Source organism: Chiloscyllium punctatum, chromosome 16, assembly GCF_047496795.1.
Source record: "Chiloscyllium punctatum isolate Juve2018m chromosome 16, sChiPun1.3, whole genome shotgun sequence".
NCBI lineage: Eukaryota > Metazoa > Chordata > Chondrichthyes > Orectolobiformes > Hemiscylliidae > Chiloscyllium > Chiloscyllium punctatum.
Genome location: NC_092754.1, coordinates 16094791 through 16116545, shown reverse-complemented (window position 1 = coordinate 16116545; position 21755 = coordinate 16094791). Strand labels below are relative to the sequence as shown.

The window sequence follows — 21755 nt, the reverse complement described above, 5'->3', positions numbered from 1 at the left end:
CCTGGTGTTAATTAGTCAGCCAGCAGTGAAAGAGAAAACGCAAGGATGGAAACATAGCAAAGATGGAGATAGTTTAATGTGGGAAAAGAACAGGTAATAAAATTTTTTAACTGATATAACAAGAAAAATAAGAACAAAGGCCAAATGACAGATTGGTTCAAGAGTTGAGGGATTTTTCTTGCGATGGTCAACTCTGAGACAACATTGAGACAATTGAAACAGATTTAAAGTGGTCAGTCACCTTCCTCGCTGTCCCATTCTATGATTCCACCTAATGATCAGGATGGGTTTGAATTCAATGGTGAGCCACTGGAGAGTGGAAAGAGTTTAGATTTTTCTGGTTACAGGTCAGGGTTTTACCCCTAGTCAATTGTTACTCAAGTTTCTACTATTGATATTCAACCAGTTTTCTAAGGGTCTTTGAATTTCAAATCTAATGAATTAGATGTGTTGATGTTGATTGTTATTAAAAAAGCGAAGGGTACATTAGCTGCACCGGGGATGCTGTTTCCGTGAGAATGGCTCACACACAACATAAGATTACACAAGGGGAGAAAAGGGATCAGGCCATTCTGCCCAACTAGACCATGCTTGTGTTTATACTCCATGGGAGCCTCCTCCCACCTTTTCTCAATATAATCGGCCTTTATGACCTTGGTGATGATAATATGGCTTTAAGAGATGTATTTTTCACTTTTTTTGTGTAAAAAAAAACAAGAAAGAGGCACAGAGCATTTTACTCAGAGCCATTACAGGAAACAGTTTGTAAGGTTTTTTTGTAACTGGGAACAATAGAAGCAGGGGTGGGATCAACGTTTCACAGAACCAGACTTTTTAGTGTTAGCTTTTCGGTAGCAGTTGTTGCTAGGGTCTTGAAGCTAGGTTTGGAAGCTGCAGTATATCTCTCCCTGCTACTCTCTCTCTCTCTCTCTCTCTCTCTCTTTGTCTCTGTCTCTCTCCCTCTCAGAGTTCTCTCTTGATGCTTGTCCTCCTGGATTGGAGAATTGGCTGACAGACAATGAATTTTTATGAGTTTGCCTTTGTCAAGGGTGTGTTTATGGGATGTTACTATATTCAAACAGTTACTGTTTAGTAGTTAAATAATCTATTATTCTGTTAAATTTTCCAATAAAGTTGTTATTCCAATTTCGCCTTCCTTTTGTTGGATCTTACATACACTATAGTGTGTTCTGCTGCAAGACTCATAGTTTGACCAATCAAATTTCACCTGCAATGCAACTTGCCTTAAAAGTCAGAAAAAGATTGTCTAGGCTATCTCCTTTAAGTATTTTTAGGGGGTTTGAAGTAGATTAGTTTCTCTACAGTATGGAAACAGGCCCTTCATCCCGACAAGTCCATACTGGCTCTCCGAAGAGAAACCCACCCAGACCCATTCCCCGTATTCACCCCTGGCTATGGGCAATTTAACATGACCAATTCACCTAACCTGCACACCTTTGGATTGTGGGACAAAACCAGAGAACACCTATGCAGACATGGGGAGAATGTGCAAACTCCACACAGTCAGTTACCCAAGGCAGGAATCAAATCTGGGTCCCTGGCACTGTGAGGCAGCAGTGCTAACCACTAAGCCATCATGCTGCCCTGTACTGCAGGGTGGTTTGTTCTTGTCCATAACATTTTCCATTCCCTTTTCCCTAATTTTGCTTGATAGTTTCCCCTGTGACCAAGCTGCTGCTTTAACAAGGTCAGGTTGTCCTTGGTTTTCATTTCAGAGAGGTTGGAAACGACACAGTTCCGAAAAGTCTGAATTTGGATAAATTTTAGGACCAGTCTTTTATAGCTAACAGACACTGCCTCAGGCAGAAGGCTTTCAAGTTTAAAAGCAACTTGTATAATGAAAGGGGAGTGGCCAGTTGTCCCAGCTCAGCTTTTCTCTGGTTTGGGTTTTTTGTAGTAGTAATGAAGAAAGACTGTTGGAAGCAGCTCCCAGTCAGTTCTCTCTCTCTGACCTCTATCCTGGAAGGACTTGAGTTTATTTTTACCCTTTATCCCAAGGGGTGTTTATGGGGATTGTTGCAAATATTTTGGAACAGCATCATTTAGTTGGGATACTCTGTTGGGTTTTCGGATAGGATAGGTTCTTCGGTATTCTGTTTTCTGTTCTTTGTGCTTCATTCAGTAATCTTGTGAATAAATTCTGTTTTGTTTAACATGAAGTGGTTTGACCAGCTGGTTCTCACCTGGAATATCCACTGTACACCTGCTTAAAGCAACAAGCAAAGTCAGGGTCTGGCCTCATCCATAACACCCCTTAAATTCATCTACACCACCCACTTCAATCGCACCCTATGTGAGCCAAGTTCCCCATTCTTACCATTATTTTGGCGAAGATGTTTAGTCTGAATTCCCTATTGGATATCTTGCTGACCATCTTATGTTGGCAGCCTTTAATTATGCTCTGCACTGAAGGGGTAATATTCTCTCTCTATCCAAAACCTAGGGTTGCAAACACTCCAAGGTTGTCCTAGAGTCTCATAGAATTAAAAGATTCATCTCCAGGTCATAGCTTTGACCACTTGCAAGAAAATAACTGGAGAATTGAAAACAGAGTTCTTCATTCATCATAAAAACAAAATGGGCACGGGGATCAAAAGCAGCCTGGCTGACAATTAAGAATCATCCAATTGGATAAGGAAAAGTGTGTTTGCTTTCTGACTGGTAAAGGTCGGCAGAGGCCTTGAGGTGGACATATTCAATGATCAAATGGCAAGAGTGTGGAGGTAAGATGGAGGGAGGCAGGAGTCCATGTGACAACGGGAATATGTTCAAGCAGAGTTGCCGATTCTATTCCCTGCTAGGACCTTTGAAGTGGTGAGCTTGTCATCAAATGTCTGATACAATTACAACATTTAAAAGGCACCTGGATGGGTACATAAATAGGAAGGGTTTAGTGGGATATGGGCCGGGTGCTGGCAAATGGGACTAGATAAATTTAGGATATCTGGTCGGCAAGTTTGGACCAAAGGGTCTGTTTCTGTGCCGTATAGGTCTCTAACTCTGTAAATGGTTTGTCCAGCAGTGGCCTTTTCACCAGAGCCCGGACACATGTGCGCAGTCCAGCTCAACCTCAACCAATTACAACTGCGCCAAACACCGGCAAGAAATAAAGACAAAGATTGAGCCATGGTTTATGATCACTTTCTGTGTGGCCTCAATGTTGAGCTGAGCAATAAAAGGAATATGAGATGAAAAGTGGGAAGAGAAATTACATAAGATCAAGCTCTGCGGGTAAAAGGTGATTGGTCGGAGGCAGAAGAGCAGTTTAGTCTAAAGTAGGATACAAAATCCATAACTGGAGCAAACAATTGTGTGTCGCATGGAAACAATTGGTCCTGAAACTGATATGAAAAATGCAAAAACAAGGATTAACTCTCTTTCTAATAGACCATGCGACACTTCTGATTATGTGCTAAGCTTAACCATCTGGGCTGGATGAAGACATATGGCACTAGCTATTAAGTATAGTTGTTAGTTAATGGTGTGTGCAATTCTGTAAAGACTGAAGAAATGAGACAATATTATAAGGGCTCCTCAAGCAAAACCTTTATATCAACCGTGATTTTACATAACCTGGCAAATGCGTGCTATTTCTTGGCACTTCATTACTACTTTCATGTAGCACAGGGAATGTGTAAGGGAGCAAACTATAGTGTCTTTGGGCTAACCTGTGCTGAAGAGAAAGGGGCAGACGTCCACTGGTTATCAGATTAACCGGCTCTGCAGAAACGATTCTGACTCTATTTACCAACATCCCCAACCCTTTCCGGGGAAGTGACCAAACATTCATAAAGACTGCACTTAAAGAGTATCTGAGTTATATGGAAAATGTTCAACCATCTTCAGAACATCACTTATGAAGTTGCCCTCTGCCCCTAATCAGTAGGCAGCAGAACCCCAGAGGAACTATTTGAGGCATCTTCAGGCAACATCGAGCCATTTCAGTCCCCCATTCACTTGGAGCTATGGATGAAATAACTATATATGTCATAACCGGATAACGTCCTTCCAGCCAATTGCACACAGCCAACTCAATGAGAGTTTTAGCCACAATTAATAATAATTAACAGAAAAGGAAAGATGAAGAAATGATTGTGAGCTATATATATGGTTTGGATATCAACAAACACATCGAGTTAGACCCCATCTACCACCCCCTGAGAAAAAGAACAGGAAATGACATCACCACAGGAAATGACATCATCAACCCATAGAAATTCAAACATATAAATAGAAAGCAGGAATCATGTGCACTGCTTTACCTGAGGCCCACCCTAGTAGGGTGACGAAACATCAGGAAATGAACCTCCCAGCTCATGAGCAAACTTACATCCAGAACCTCAACCTGAGCTACAAATCTTCTCAAAGCTCGCTATGGTTTGGATAGTAGTGTCCTGGGATCTATGCAAGCCTTACAATTCCAAGGCCTAATTTTGGGCTGTCCTGTAACATGTATGCTCAAGTTATCACTCCATTGTTCAGATAGCCCCGACAGTCCCTGTATTTTTCTTTCTGCTCTGCAAATGCAATGATGTGTGATCTCTCAGGGCAAGGCAAAATCCGAGGGTTTTCAATTGGCCTGAGGATTCATGGGTTAGATAGTCAGGAGGAGGAGGGTTGGGGAAATACAGTCAGGGATTCCTCTCTCATTGTTGTCATCCAGTGACCCTGGCTGGAAACTCCTCAGGGAAGTGAAGATCACACCAGAGCAAACTCCAAAACATTCAGACAGGATGACTGACTGCTCAGTCACAACTAATGCAACAAAGTTCTGAAGGTAGGAGGGGAAAAACAGGAAGATGGCAAAGAAAGAGAGTTGGGGACAAGATGAGCAGTTTGAAAAGTATCTGCCCAACAGCATAGCAAATTGCCCAGATTTGTCCTGTACACAAAAAGCAGGGCAAGTCCAACCAGTCAATTACTGCCCCATCAGTCCACTCTCAACCATCAGTAAAGTGATGGGAAGTGTTATCAACAGTGCTATCAGGCAAAAGCCGCTCATAAATTGTAAGCACAGCAAAACACAGAAAATGTTACCTAGGTTGGGTTTTGTCAGGACCACTCACTGCCTGACCTCATTTTAGGCTTGGTCAAAACATGGACAAAAGAGCTGAGTTCCAGAGGTGATGTGGTTGCATTAATATCAAAGCCACATTGACTGAGTGTGGCATCAAAGAGCCTTCAGTAAATTGGAGTCAATGGGAATTAGTGGGAAAGCTCTCCCTCTAAGTCTTACCTTGGACAAAGGACGATGGTGATCGTTGTTGGAGGATTGTCCTCTCAGCTTCAGGCCATCTCTGCAAGAGTTCCTCAGGCACAAGGCCCAACCATCTTCAGCTGCTTCATCAATTGACTTTCCCTCCATCATAAGGTCAGAAGTAGAGATGTTTACCAATGATTTCACAATGTTCAGCACTTTTCGTGATTCGTCAGATATTGAAGCAGTCAATATTCAAATGCAGCAAGATCTGTACAAGGTAACATTTGAGCCATACAACTGCCCGGAAATCGCCATCTCCAACAAGACAGAATCTGGCAATCACCTCTTGACATTCATTCAATGACATCACCATCACTGAATCACCCGCTATCAATATCCTGGGGATTACCATTGACCAGAAACTGAACTGGACTCACCACATAAACACAGTGGCTATAAGAGCAGGTCAGAGACGAGGAATACTGTGGCAAATAACTCACCACCTGATTCCCCAAAGCCTGTCTACCATCTACAAGGCACAAGTCCCCACTTACCTGGTTGAGTGCAGCCCAAACAACATGAAAGAAGCTTGACACCAGCCCGTTTGATGAGCACCATATTCACAAGCATCCACTGCCTCCACCACTGACACACTGCAGCAACACTGTATGCTAGCTACTAGATGTACTGCAGACATTCGCCAAGGTTCTTTGACAGGTCCTTCTAAAACCACACCATTACCATCTGGAAGGACAAGTGCAGCAGATATGTGGGAATATAACCACATCAAGTTCACTCACCATCCTGACTGGGAATATATTGTCATTCCTTCAGTGTCACTGGTTCAACATCCCGAAACGGCACTGTCGGTGTTCCCACACCCCAAAGACTGCAACAGTTCAAGAAGGCAGTTCACCATCAAAGGACATTAGGCCTTGTGCAGACGACGTCCTCTGAATGAGAAAAATGCTTTCAATCTAGTAAATCTGTCCTGAACTATCTCTAATGTATCTACATCCTTCCTTAAATAAAGAGACCAAAGCTGTACACAGTATTTGCGATGTGGTCTCACCGATGCCTTGCTTTTCAGAAGTGCTTTCTGCTTATCAATGATGAAACTGTTCTGATTCTGTGTTTCTACAGCCTTTCCCTTCTACACACCTTTCGGAAATAGAGAGTGAAACCTCTCAATCACTATTTGGAAGACCTTCTATCATTGGAACAGGAGGAGGCCATTCAGCCTATCAAACCTGTTCAACCATTCTTTTAGATCATGGTCAATCTGTATCTTAACCTCGTTTATCAGTCTTGGTTTCACATCCCATAATGTGATCACTCAAGAATCTAACAATTTCCATTTTGAATTGAGTACTCATCTTGTAAATTAAGTTTATTTTCCAGGTAGAAAGTTTTAGCTTTTTTTCTGAGACTAATGTCTGTTGGCTCCTCCATGCCTGGAACTGTGAGCAGTTATTTAAGGAGATTTAATAATGTAGGGAGGATTTGAGACAGTAGTCCCAAAGCAGCTCCAACAACATTTATAACTGAGCTAATTCTTTCTACACCTATCGTAAATCATTCTAATCAAATTTGAAAACTTGTGTAGGTCTTCATGAAGCTATTACGAATGATTACATAAACTTTGTTAAATAAAATATTAAAAATGAGGTTCAAATTCGTTTTTGATTTCTTTTTTTCCACTACCACATCCGAGTCATCCTACTGCTTAAGTGACGGTTAAATTTGCTCTTTCTAAATGAGCTGCAATAAGAAGAGATTATCTCATGTCATTCCTGATTAGTTGAGAGTGAATGATATCATTATCATTTGGGATAAATTCAGTTAAGCAGCATCGAAATGCACATCTAAATCCTAAACTGCACAGTTCAGTTTTTTTTAGATGACTCACACCTTTCAGGTTGTCAAGGATGGTTCATTCAAGTGGCAGATCAACTAAATGAGTATATGCACTAGTGTCTGTCAGTTCAAACTATTGCAATGATGTGTCAATTATTCCAATGAAGGCACTATGCTGTTATTATATCAGTGTGAAGTGTGCATTGAAATGCAATCGTGAACAAACGTCTTATCTAGTCTGCCTCAGTCATGTGACCTCTTCCATGACGTATTCCCCCTTCAGACTGACATCTTAAGCTTCACTTCAATAAAGCCTTTGTGTTGTACACACGGAACATGTTGTCAGAAATGGTGACTATCCAGAGCTAAAATGAAAAGCACTGCACAGAGTTGTGAGATGCCATTGATAAAGTAAAAAAAAACAAAGATCACAGTGAAAACACAAAACGCAGCTTTCCCTTGCGAGCTCCTGTTCAAATGACTGAAAAAATGAGGCAAAATTGGGAATTATTCCATGAATACTGATAGAATTATGCAGTAGCTCGATTTATTGAACAAATCAGAACAGTTACAAATCACTACACTTTTGTCACAGTTGGAAAGGGATTGTTTCAAAATAGATTTCACAGTAAACCCTTCTGAAGAGTAAAATATACTTACCGCAGAAACTTTAAAACAATATTTTCAAAGCTTTGAAAGCACATTTTGAGCCCCAAGTGATTGTTGCATATGAATGATCAGATTTCAGAATGGAGCTCTCAAATTTTAAATTTAAATGTTGATCTCACTCTTTATGCACCTCTGCAGTAACATTGTGTTCCTTACTCTATTACCTTATTGCACTTTGGGTGGAATACCCTGCCTGTACTGCACTCAGAACATAACTTTTCACTGCAACTGTGACAATAAAGTAAAAAAAAATCGATGTTTTCAATACTAGAGAATACGTTGAGAAAGATTGATCAACATGTGAATTCATTAACTCAGCTTGCAGAACCCTGTGAATTTGCACAATTAAAGAATGAGCTCATTAGAGACAGATTGGTATTAGGAATAAGGGATCCAAAAGTTGTGGTTGGTGTTCGCTGAGCTGAGAATTTGTGTTGCAGACGTTTCATCCCCTGTCTAGGTGACATCCTCAGTGCTTGGGAGCCTCCTGAGAAGCGCTTCTGTGATGTTTCCTCCGGCATTTATAGGATGGTTCATTCCACTATAAATGCTGGAGAAAACATCACAGAAGCGCTTCACAGGAGGCTCCCAAGCACTGAGGATGTCACCTAGACAGGGGACGAAACGTCTGCAACACAAATTCCCAGCTCAGCGAACAGAACCACAACAACGAGCACCCGAGCTACAAATCTTCTCACAAACTTTGATCCAAAAGTGTAAACACACCAACTGAGAGAAGATAAACTTACATCCAGATGAGCAATTAACCTGCCCAGCATTCCAAGGTTGTCAATCTACAGCTAGAGCAGATTAATGCAGAAGAAACCAAGTGTTATACTGACAGAAACTCCAGACACACAGTCACAGACAAACAACGGGGTGTGAATACTGCAGAAGGCATCGTGCAAAGTGGGAAGGCATGTCCAATACAGGGAGACCAGGGTTCTCACTGCAAACAACTGAATCATTCTGCACACAAGTCTCTGGCTAAAAGGAAGCACAACCACAGGTACAGATGGCCACTGGAGAGATAGTGGCTGAAAATCCTGACAAATCACTCTCCACCATACATCAGGCTGTTTCGGACAAGTTGATAAGGTGAGACATGGTTTGTGACTATTAGAATGAGATCCAGTAGTGCATATAGTTGGTAACTTGGGTAACCAAAAATGTACATAATTATGCATGCCCTTTTTAAATTTTTTTTTCAAAAAGGGTTTGTTTGAATTGAAATACAACCATGTACACTATGCTGTCATAATCATGTGACCTTTGCCATGCAAGCTCTGCAAGCTTCACTTCAGTAAAATTATTGTGTTGGATGCACTGCTGTGTTGTACATTCAAAACAGGTGTCACAAGGCTATAGGAGGTGAATCAAAATGAGAAAGCAAATGGCAATGTTACTGAAAAATATGACTCCATATTCTGATGACAAACTACACAGAGTGTAGGTGGTCTGAATGAGTCTGGATTGTATGAGAGATGTGTTGGCACTGTTCTGGCTGATAGCCGTTAACTCAGGCGATTCAGGAAACAGCAAGAATGACTTGCATTTATATTGCACCTTTAATACAGAAAAAGCTTCAAAGATGCTTCACAGGGCCACGATTGGTCAAACATTGTCAGAGTCACATGGGGCAATTAGCACATTCATCCATTCATGCAACACAGAAAGGGACTTTCGGCCCACTGGGTCCACTGACATAACTACCAATAGAACTGCGTTAACCCCAATTTCGTGCACTTGTCCTATATCCTTGAATGTTATGATATTTGATGTACTTATCCAAATATCTTTTAAAGCTAATAAAGATTCCAGTCTCCACTACCTTCCCAGGCAGTGCATTCCAGATTCCCAGCACCAACTGAGTGAAAACGTTTCTTCCCAAGTGCCCTCTGAATCTCCTGCCCTTTACCCTAAAACTATGCTCTCTCGTGATTGGCACCTCAACCAAGGGGAATAGACGTTCTCTATTCACACTGTAACCCCCATGATCTTATACATCTCAATCATGGTGGTAAGTATAAGTCAGGGAACCATAGACCGGTGAGCTTGATATCGGTGGTGAGCAAGTTGTTGGAGGGAATCCTGAGGGACGGGGTATACATGTATTTGGAAAGGCAAGGACTGATGACCGATAGTCAACATGGTTTTGTGCATGGGAAATCATATCTCACAAACTTGATTGAGCGTTTTGAAGAAGTAACAAAGAGAATTGATGAGGGCAGAGTGGTAGATGTGACCTATGTGGACTTCAGTAAGGTGTTCGACAGGTTCCTCATGGGAGACTGGTTAGCAAGATTAGATCTCATGGAATAAGTGAGAACTAGACATTTACATACAGAACTGGCTCAAAGGTAGAAGACAGAGAGTTGTGGTGGAGGGTTGTTTTCCAGACTGGAGGCCTGACTAGTGGAGTGCCACAAGGATCAGTGCTGGGTCCACTACTTTTTGTCATTTGGATGTGAGCATAAAAAGTATAGTTAGTAAGTTAGCAAATGACTCCAAAATTGGAGGTGTAGTGGACAGCGAAGAAGATTACCTCAGATTACAATAACATCTTGATCAGCTGGGCCAATGGGCTGAGGAGTGGCAGCTGGAGTTTAATTTAGATAAATGCGAGGTGCTGCATTTTGGGAAAGCAAATCTTAGCAGGACTTATACACTTCATGGTAAGGTCCTCGGGAGTGTTGCTGAACAAAGAGAACTCAGAGTGCAGGTTCATAGCTCCTTGAAAGTAGAGTTGCAGATAGATAGGATAGAGAAGAAGGCGTTTGGTAGGCTTTCCTTTATTGGCCAGAGTATTGAGTACAGGAGTTGGGAGGTCATGTTGCAACTGTATAGGACATTGATTTGGCCACTGTTGGAATATTGCATGCAATGCTGGTCTCCTTCCTATCAGAAAGATGTTGTGAAACTTGAAAGGGTTCAGAAAAGATTTACAAGGGTGTTGCCAGGATTGGAGAATTTGAGCTATAGGGAAAGGCTGAACAGGCTGGGGTTGTTTTCCCTGGAGCGTCAAAGGCTGAGGGGTGACCATATAGAGGATTATAAAATCATGAGGGGCATGGATAGGATAAATAGACAAAGTCTTTTCCCTGGGGTCGGGGAGTCCAGAACTCGAGGGCATAGGTTTAGGATGAGAGAGAAAAGATGTAAAAGAGACCTAAGGGGCAACGTTTCCATGCAGAGGATGGTATGTGTATGGAATGAGCTGCCAGAGGAAGTGGTGGAGGCTAGTATTTAAAAGGCATCTGTATAGGTATATGAATAGGAAGGGTTTGGAGGGATATGGGCCAGATGCTGGCAGGTGGGACTACTTTGGGTTGGGATATCTGGTTGGCATGGACGAATTGGACTGAAGGGTCTGTTTCCATGCTGTACATCTCTATGACTCTAAGACTTTCTGTTCTCCCTTCAGTCTTCTCTGCTCCAAAGGTAACAATCCAAGCCTATTTAGTCTCTCTTTGTAGCTCAGTATCTCCATCTCAGGCAACATTATGGTAAACCGTCTCTGTGCAATCACATCCTTCCTATAGTGAGGTGACCAGAACTGCACACAGTACTCCAGTTTGGCCTGACCAATGCTCTATACAGTTCCAACATTACATACTTGCTCTTATACTCTATGCCAGGACTGATGAAAGTAAGTGTCCCATATGCCTTCTTAATCATCTTAACCACGTGCTCTGCCCACTTTAGGGATCTGTGACTTGGTCTTCGATGGATGTGAAAGATCCCATGGCCACTGTTGAAAGAACAGGTGAGGTCCCCCTGGTAATCTGCCCAACTTTCAGATTTCAACCAAAAAATAGATTATTTGATTATTACTGTTTGTGGGAGCTTGCTATGTACAAATATGCTGCTGCATTTGATACATTACAACAGTGACTACTCATCAAAATATTTCAGTGGCTGTAAAGAGCTTTGGGACATTCAAGGATGCAAAATGAAAGACAATGTCTGTCTTGCTCATGTAGAGCACACCAGAATGCACTCGCTGCAGCTTACGACTTAGAAAATAAGAATGAATCAACTAGAGAATCCTCTTACCTTGAACATCTGCTTGACTTTCTGGCGAGGCAGATTAACATTGAGTTTATGCATCAGCTGCAGGACCTCACCAACACTCAGGCAGCCGTCCCCATTCTTATCTGCTTCAGCAAATGTCTGCTTTAGCCATGTGAGTAACAGTTAAAGACAACACGGAGAAATGGAGCTCATCTTCATTGACTATTGCTCAGGGACCTTCAAGGCAGTGGGGTAGGTTATGCATTTGGATACGTTGAACAGGAAAACGATGAGCTTGATGGGCTGAGTGGCCTCTTCCTATTTCATATTCTCTCGTGCACTTGATGGTGCACCAAGACTGACCAGTACATCAAAAAAAGGCTTTTCTTTATAAAAACCAATTTGAGTCTGACAGACCTTGGCAACAAATTTGGAGACTGAGGGAAGGATCTGCGAATTTAAGTTGGGAAAATTGAAGGAAAATGAGTGGGAGGACAAAGATAGGTAGATTTTTGAACAGTAAAGGAATTAAGGGGTTTTGGTGAGCGGGTTGGTAAGCCCATGAAAAGATCAGCCATGATCTTGCTGATTAGCAGAGTAGGCTCAATGGCCCAGATAGATTAGATTGGATTCCCTACAGTATGGAAACAGGCCCTTCGGCCCAACAAGTCCACACCAGCCCTCTGAACAGAGACAAAGAGTCATTCAAAGAGGGTTACCAACTCACCCAGACCTATTCCCCTACCCTATAATTACCCCTGACTAATGCACCTAACACTATGGGTAATTTAGCATGGCCAATTCACCTGACCAGCACATCTTTAGATTGTGGGAGGAAACTGGAGCACCTGGAGGAAACCCACACAGACACAGGGACAATGTGCAAACTCCATACAGACAGTCACACAAGGCAGGAATTGAACCCAGGTCCCTGGCATAGTGAGGCAGCAGTGCTAACCACTGAGCCACCGTGCCACACCATGCCTGATGGTCTCCTCCTGCTCCTATTTCTTAACCTCTTATTAAGGGAATGCAAAACGCAATCTCTTTCTGAAACACCAGGCTCATGGCAGGATTCAGCGCAGCCTCTGTCATATTCTCTCATCTAATACACCCGAAAGATTGGTTCTCTTGAAAGTGTGCTCCACTGATGGAGCTCAGAGGAAGAGGTCAGCAGCTGAAGCTCATCAGCAGGTCATAAGTTATCAGAGCTTCATTTGTTCTGTTTTTCCCACTCTGCTGTAGATATCCATTAGCAAGCAGAAAGCAAATCGCATCTCTCATCACCATTAAAAGTGTGTTGTGATGTGGTGGGCCACCGCATTGTTTTGTTTTCAATCTTCCTGCCTTAGAATCATTAATAGTAATGAGTGTGACATTAACATTAGGTAACAGAAAGTTACCAACAGACCATGAAACACAGGGCTGCTCCAGGCAAATCTCTGTTGTCTAAATAGGCAAAGTAAGGATGGGTGCTGGAAATAAAATACTTCAGGAGATTTCAGTTTAACCCAAATAGCACAAAGTCTGGGGTTCATCTTCAAATCCCCAAAGAGAGAGAACCATTCAGAGATGAGAGGGATTTTTTTGTAAAACTAAGGGTTGCCCTGGAACCTCCAAAGATTAAAAAATCATTTCTAAGTCACAGCTACAAACAACAAAAGCCCCCACTGAGGAAAATTACCTGCATACTAAATAAATTACTTACTCTTTTTAAATCGGACATGTTAGCTACCAAAGTTGGGTGGGATTGGGTGTTGTGTGATTAAAGCTCCAGGAATATGTTAAGAGTTGTTAACCCTCTTCGAATGACTATTTGCTTCTGTGGGGAGGAGGATTACAGGGGAATTCCTTTCACAGAGCCAGCATAGATGTGATGGGAACAATGGTTATCTACATTATGGATATTTTTAATCGACCTGTTCTGAGATGTTATGACACACCTTTGGAGCAGGTAGGACTTGAATGCGAGGCTGTCCAGGCCAGAGGTAGAGATAGTGCCAGTGCACAAGAGCCCTTGTGCTGCACCATACATCGTCTGTCAATGATTATACAAGGTCTATCAATGATTACACGATGACTATCGGTAATTATACAAGGTCTCTCAATGATTACACGATGGCTAACAGTGATTATATGATGGGTATTGGTGATTATACAAGGTCTATCAGTGATTTAACAAGGTCTATCAGTGATTATATGATGTCTATCAGTGATTATACACGGTCTATCAGTGATTATATGATGTCTATCAGTGATTATACAATGGCTTTCAGTGATTCTACAAGGTCTATCAGTGATTATAAAACGTTTATCAGTGATTATACACGGTCTATCAGTGATTATATGATGGCTTTCAGTGATTCTACAAGGTCTATCGGCGATTATACAGTGTCTATCAGTGATTATATGATGACTATCAGTGATTATACACGGTCTATCAGTGATTATAGAATGACTATCAGTGATTATAGAATGACTATCAGTGAATATAGAATGACTATCAGTGATTATAGAATGACGATCAGTGTTGTCCCACAACTGAGAGCCTCCTTTTACACATCCATTAAAACCTGGAGTGATGGCTTTCTAAAGTGTGATAAGGAATTCCACCCAACAAACTCCAGTTCCTGAGAGACCAGAGTCTACAAGTTGCTCTCAAATCCCAAATCCAGGGTTAATTCGCAAGTTGTACTGATATTGTACACTGTACTCCCTAGCCCTGTGCGACACTTTTTGGCTGAAGGTTTAGAAATGCATGTTCTCAGCATTTCTCCCTGACAGCTGAGCAGATGTTATGTGAAAACACCAAACCACTTTGCAATGTGTATTAAATGTAAATTAATGGCAATGTGGATTTAACTGCACCACACCCGACACAGCCCACAGAGTTTGGGGACTCGGACTTCAGCAGTGTAATTACTCAGGCAGGTAGACATGCTCTCTCATCTTTTCTGCCTCTCAAGAGCTAGTCTAATGGCTCTCACTTCTGGTTTCAGACAGCATCACCAAAATAACATTATCCCCTGGTTCTGACCCAGCCAACTTGGAAGTTTGAGATTGCATTTAGAAATATTAGGGTTGCTAACATGCCACGATTGTAATGGTGACTCCTGGAATCAAAGTATTAAAAGGATAAACTATTCTCATCACGGCTGACATTACAAACACCAGGGCTCACCGACTTAAGGTTTTGTGTGAGAGGTGGTGAGGAAGAACCTTTTAAAACAGCAAGTGGTACAAACCTGGGCCTCACTGTCCATGTTGGAGTGGAAATGGTGACGATTAGTAGTTCAAAAGGAAACTAAATGACCACTTCAGGAAACTAGGAGCCCTGCGTTCTGGAGATGGATTAAGGAAGATGGGTTGGATTGGATTGCTCAACAGAGAGCTGGAATAGACTTCAATGGGTTCCTTCTATGCTGCTGTGACTCTGTAATCCCCAGGTTGCTGCTGAGAGTTTGCGACACTGAGTCATTCCAACAGTGTGGGATCAATTCTCGTATTGGCTGAGGTTACCATGAAGGAGTCTCCTTCTCAACCTCTCCCCTGGCCTGAGGTGTGGTGACCCTCAGGCTAAACCATCACCAGTCAGCTCTCTCCAATGAGAGAGCAGCCCTAGGGCCTGTTTGGAGTATGGCAACTTTACGTTTCCTGAGAGAAACCAGAACAGAAAAAAAAATAGGATCATAAAAAAAATTGTATATTTATTTCAACAGCTTTGGTTATCAGCTTCCGAAATATTGGAAAGGACACTTTGACTGAGAGTCAAGGATCATTTTCAGTCAGGAAAACAATGGATTGTGGGAAGATGTCATCCCACAAGGATTGACGGATCAAGTGACCAATTGGAGATGTGTGGAAGCAGGCAGGACATCATGAGATAGAAGGTTCATCCAATCAGAAATGGCAAACGTCAGCCTCTCCCACTGTCTCACCAAAATTAAAGGGCATTTTCTGAAACTATTTTTTGTCATGTATTCCCAAAACAAAAAGCATCAAATGTAACCGGGTGGAAGACCAAATGCCGTTGCTGGAAAGGATATTGGTCACGTGTCCTCTGCCGTTTCGAAAGGCTGTCTTCATCACTGATCCCTGCCATTAAGTACTTGAGGCCTGTGATCCACGTTCGGGCCTCCTCACCATTTGATGAAACCAGATCAAGAGATTCCATGTGGTCCCCATAGTAAATACTGAAGCAGCAGTTTGGGTCGAAGCTCCCTTCTGGGTAACGCTGGAAGATCTCTGATTGCTTCCCCTCGCACACTTCTCGAATGGCATCAATTGAAACTGTGTACAGAACAAAGACCATGGAATCTTATGAAAGGAAGTCAAAACCCATAATATCATCACCATTTTCTTTTTAGAAAGAACATGCAATTGTACTGCGGCACTCATTACCTCTGGGCACCGAGAACAATTTCATCGTCAATAATATACTTTTGAGCTGTTGAATGGGCTCTTCTGGACTTGAAGTGTTCACCTTATTTCTCTCTCCCCAGATGCTGCTGAGTTTCTCCAGCATTCTCTGTGTTTGTTTCAGATTTCAGGCCTCCCCAGTATTTTGCTTTTAGATTAAAAACTGGTAAGCTGGAGAGCTGCATACAGGAGCTTGCTGTCTGCAAATTGGCTGCTGTGTTTCTGACTACAACAGAACTGCATTGGCTATACAGAGCATTGGGACTCCCTAAGGTTGTGAGAAACCATGTATAAATACAAGTGTTTCTTTGCACCAACCTCTGGCTCAAGATTTCTAGGAGGTGGGAGTGCAGTCAGATTCCTGAAGCCTGTCACAATAGCACATTATCTGCTGCTTTTCAACCAGTGGCAGAAGTGCAATCAATTTGTTTGAAAAAATGTACCGCCTTCACTAGTACCTCCACAAGCTGCCTGACCCATTCCCTTCTAATCTCTGCATTGCCCATATAACCTATTGCACATCAATCCCCATCCCTACCTCAATTCCCTCGCCTCAGCCAAGACTGCACTGGCTCCGTGGCAGAGGGCAAGTGAACAGCAGTGCTAAGGTGCAAACAATGGGAAGCATATCAGTGGAGGTCTTTTCCTCCTTTACCAACAACTATAACATTCCTATTGTTATAAAGGAGGCCCATTCTGCATGTACTGACTCACAGAAAGAGCTGACCGCTGTAGTTTGACTCTCCAGAGATGCTCATTCCAAAACATTGCACGTTTCCATTTCAATAAAACACCTAAATTTTCTGTTGAGGGTTCCTGAAACAATCACAAGTAAGAGCAAGTGCCTCTTCAAGAGATTTCTGTCCCATTCTCGAAAAGCAAAACTTTCTGCTGCCCTTCCATGTCTCTTCTTCCACAATAGCCCACCCCCCCCCCCCCCACCCCCATGGCCGCCCATACCTTCACTCAAGTCCCTTAATAACCAAGGAAATTCCAAGGAAACAGACACATAATTTCGGTATTTAATAATTGGTCATTCCTTTGCTGTAGCATAGTTTTTTTTATCAAACTCTTCAACATGCTGTAAGCAATTGTTACTGATTACAGCTTTATTACACCCAACCACGCTGCACTTTGGTGACTCGTGGTATAATTACACACTAATATATTTGTAATTATGCCATTATTCAAGAAGTGTGAAGTACAGTATTGTCCTATGTTGATTCCATTACAAATACATTCTCGTCTTTAAAGAGAATGACACCACATTCAGCGCTGGGAGCCAATTAACAGAGCCACCTTGGAGAGCTGTCAACAGAGCTCATTAGTATTTAATTGATTTGAGGCTGCTGATGCAGACCCATTGGTGTAATGTCAAGCACAAGTCAACTCTGTTGTACTGCAGGAGGAGGAAGAAGTATGAAAAAGGGCGAATGAAATTAAGAGAGAGAGGAGAAGGAGGGGAAAGAGGAAGAGCTTTCAAAGTAACAATCAGAAAAGGGGAGAGAGATGGCAAAGAAAAAGGAGGCAGCAAAGCTGAAGGGAAAGGAGAGGCAGTGACAGATGCAGGGGGAGAACCGAAAGGGGTGTGGGGGGAAGACAGTGCCTCCCAGCTGTAAGACAGATGGGGAGGAGGATAGTGGAGATTAATTATAGAGAATGACGGGTAGGGGAGAATGGAATAAAAGTGAAAGAACCAGAGGAAATGGTGGAGGCTGGTACAATTGCAGTATTTAAAAGGCATCTGGATGGGTATACGAATAGGAAGGGTTTAGAGGGATATGAGCCAAGTGCTGGCAAATGGGACGAGATTAGGTTAGGATATCTGGCCGGCATGGACGAGTTGGACTGAAAGGTCTGTTTCCGTGCTCTATGTCTCTAAGTGCAGGAAATGAGAGAAAAAGTGAAGAAGAAGGATGGCTGAAGAGAAGAAAGATAATAAACATTAAGAAGGAGACAGATGGGGATGGTTGATGAGGAAAGAAAGGCTCTAGAGGGAAAGGTTCACATAAACAGTTATATTCATCATTTGATCAGTAGAGCTGATAAATCGCCGAAAGAAGCTTCCAAAACAGAAATGCAGCACTCTTTATCTTGACAACTGTTAAAGAAATGAATGTCGACATTATGTGGTGTCTAAAACATTTAACCACATCCTCAAAAATTAATAGGTTCTGTCTTTGGTCCAAACAATGAAAAAAACTTGCATTTCTAAGGCACCGTCTTTCATAACCTGAGGCCATGCTTCACAGACAAAGAAGTACGTTGGCATCGTAGTGACTATTGGAATGTCTCAATCATGCCAACAAAACATACACAGCAAGCTCACACAAATAGCAAATGATGATAGCGAGATAACCCGGTTTATAATTGAGTGACAAATGCTTCCAGGGCCACAGGGAGAACTGCCCTATTCTTTTTCAAAATCGCACATGAACATTTAACTTCCACCTAAAACGGCACAAGGGACTTCAGTTTAAATCGCATTCAATGAACAAAAAGGCCCTCTGACCATTCAGCCCTCTCTCATTGCCATAAATTCCAGCCTCACTCAACAGCACTGTCTCACAGCTGAGCATGCAGTATACCTTTAAGAGGCATGTGAACTGTCTCTGATTTCCCACAATCCTCAGGAGAAGCACACTACCACAATGCCTGCTTTATGTTTGTTCTGCTAAAGTTATTAGATTAGATTAGATTAGATTACTTACAGTGTGGAAACAGGCCCTTCGGCCCAACAAGTCCACACCACCCCGCTGAAGCGCAACCCACCCATACCCCTATATCTACCCCTTGCCTAACACTGCGGGCAATTTAGCCTGGCCAATTCACCTAACCTGCACATTTTTGGACTGTGGGAGGAAACCGGAGCACCCGGAGGAAACCCACGCAGACACGGGGAGAACGTGCAAACTCCACACAGTATGTTTTAATAATAAATTGTTCATTTTTGTTTAAGTTCTAAATACAAGATCTATTATTTGTGAAGTTTGGTTGAGAACAGTTGGGCAATTTTGAGGGTCTTTGAACGTTTTAATTTCACTGCATTGCAAATCCAGTGACAGTGAGACTGACTTAGCTCAGCCTGTTTTCCCTGTGCTGTAACGCTATTCTAAGCTGACGGGGAAGACTGGCCTCCCACAAAGACCATCCTGAGAAAGGGAGATCCAATTTAAGTCTCATCTTTTTTAAGAGTCATAGGGATGTACAGCACAGAAACAGACCCTTCGGTCCAACTTGTTCATGCCGACCAGATATCCCAAACTAATCTAGTTCCCATTTACCAGCAGTTGGCCCATATCACTCTAAACCCTTCCTATTCATATACCCATTCAAATGCCTTTTAAAATATTGCAATTGTACCAGCCTCCACCACTTCCTCTGGCAGCTCATTCCATACATGCGCCACCCTCTGAGTGAAAAAGGTTGCCCCTTTGGCCTCTTTTATATCTTTCCCCTCTCACCCTAAACCTATGCCCTCTAGTTCTGGACTCCCCGATCCCGGGGAAAAAACTTTGCCTATTTACCCTATCCATGCCCCCCATAATTTTGTAAACCTTTATAAGGTCACCCCTCAGCCTCTGACACTCCAGGGAAAACAGCCCCAACCTATTCAACCTATCCTTATAGCTCAAATCCTCCAACCCTGGCAACATCCTTGTAAATCTTTTCTGAACCCTTTCAAGCTTCACAACATCTTTCCGATAGGAAGGAGACCAGAATTTCACGCAATATTCCAACAGTGGCCTAACCAATGTCCTGTACAGCTGCAACATGACCTCCCAACTCCTGTACTCAATACTCTGACCAATAAAGGAACGCATAACAAACACTGCCTTCACTATACTATCTACCTGTGACTCCACTTTCAAGGAGCTATGAATCTGCACTCCCAGGTCTCTTTGTTCAGCAAAACTCCCCATTAAGTGTACAAGTCCTGCTAAGATTTGCTTTCCCAAAATGCAGCACCTCATATTTATCTGAATTAAACTCCATCTGCCACTTCTCAACCCACCGGCCCATCTGGTCAAGATCCTGTTGTAATCTAGGTAACCTTCTACGCTGTCCACTACACCTCCAATTTCGGTGTCATCTGCAAAATTATTGCATGGAAATTGTTTAGATGGCTAGAAACAATATAGAGGGTACATTTAAACATATTGTGCAATTCGGCTCAAGAATAGCTTTAAAACGCATGCTATTTAGTCATCATGTTGCTTATCTAAAGGTTAAACATATTACTCAGCCTAACAGCAAGCTTCAATACTTTCATGCCACAGATTAATGCCATCACTTACACATTAAATAACCATTTGAAACCAACATTAGTAAAGTCTACATTGCTCTACATAATTCTTGTGGCTGAAAGATCCCACGAAGTCATCACAAACAGAATTATTCTCAAGCCATGGCCAACATCCAGTGCTCAACCAAGACTGACAAAACTCAGTCGATGCTCATTAGAGTTCTGAAGAAAGCTCCTTGTCCTGAAATGTAACTCTGTTTCTCTTCACAGATATCTCCAAACCTGCTTAGTTTCCCTGACGCTTTTGGTTTTTATTTCAGATTTCCAACATCTGCATTTTTTAAATTAGATCAACCCAAACCTCATTGCCATTTGTAGTACCACCATCTCGGCTGCTTTTACCCAATCAGAATTGTCAATGTAACTCAAAGTGAGAAATCCTTTCGCAGGTTTGAAAAGCCTACAGGTGGTTCTTGAGCTAGCATTGAGGCTGTCAAGACTGACCAGAGGAGTCTTCCCATTTCTTTTCAACACTTCTAAACAGCCAACTGAAGTTTCATTTTGAACTTGGGAATGGTGCAGATCCAAATTAACCCCCTCAATCAACAGGTTTGATGGTCTCATCTGAATGCCTGACTAGTTGCTATATATTACGGGAATGTAGTGTAATGTTATCCTTTGAGAGACTTACTGGGGAGGACGAGTCCATGATATCACAATTACCAACAGAACAAATTACTGCGGATGCTGGAATCTGAAACCAAAAGAGAAAATGCTGGAAAATCTCAGCAGGTCTGGCAGCATCTGTAAGGAGAGAAAAGAGCTGATGTTTCAAGTCTAACTGACCCTTTGTCAAAGCCCCCAGATTTGACAAAGGGTCAGTTAGACTCGAAACATCAGCTCTTTTCTCTCCTTACAGATGCTGCCAGAACTGCAGAGATTTTCCAGCATTTTCTCTTTTGGTTTAAGGTTCCCACCCCAGCCAGTCCACCTTTCATTTGCAGAGTATATACCAATCATCATACTCTTGCACTGCTGTTTAGAAATTGCCTTTTGAAATATTAAATCCATTGTAAAAGGCCTGAGGAGGCTGTCAGTTCCCACAATGAAGGAGCCTCTGATATCCTTTCACACATTTCCATCTTGTGTCAGTTTATCAGGTTTGTTCAAGTTACTCTATCTCCACCAGGTAACTCCTCGCTGCTTCACAATATTCCTATTGTCAAAAGTTTTCACCTTTCGCCTGATTAGAAGTCCTCCACAGATCTTGCATATTCCCTCAGTCTCTGACCACCTTCCAATCTCTTCACCCTATCAGATATCCAGTGG

At 42.3% G+C, this 21755-nt stretch overlaps 1 protein-coding gene across 4 annotated transcripts in view; it reads right to left on the bottom strand.

Moving 5' to 3' along the window:
• plch2a (phospholipase C, eta 2a) overlaps positions 1 to 21755 on the bottom strand; it is a 155159-nt gene that overhangs the window by 108551 nt on the left and 24853 nt on the right. For 3 of the 4 annotated variants that reach the window (XM_072586294.1, XM_072586295.1, XM_072586296.1), the window contains exon 1: positions 11804 to 11950. In XM_072586294.1, the coding sequence (XP_072442395.1) occupies positions 11804 to 11857 (54 nt within the window). In that variant the 5' untranslated portion in view covers positions 11858 to 11950. Of the gene's footprint in view, positions 1 to 11803; positions 11951 to 15807; positions 16052 to 21755 lie in introns of those variants that run through there. The other variant, XM_072586297.1, reaches the window with a different exon arrangement.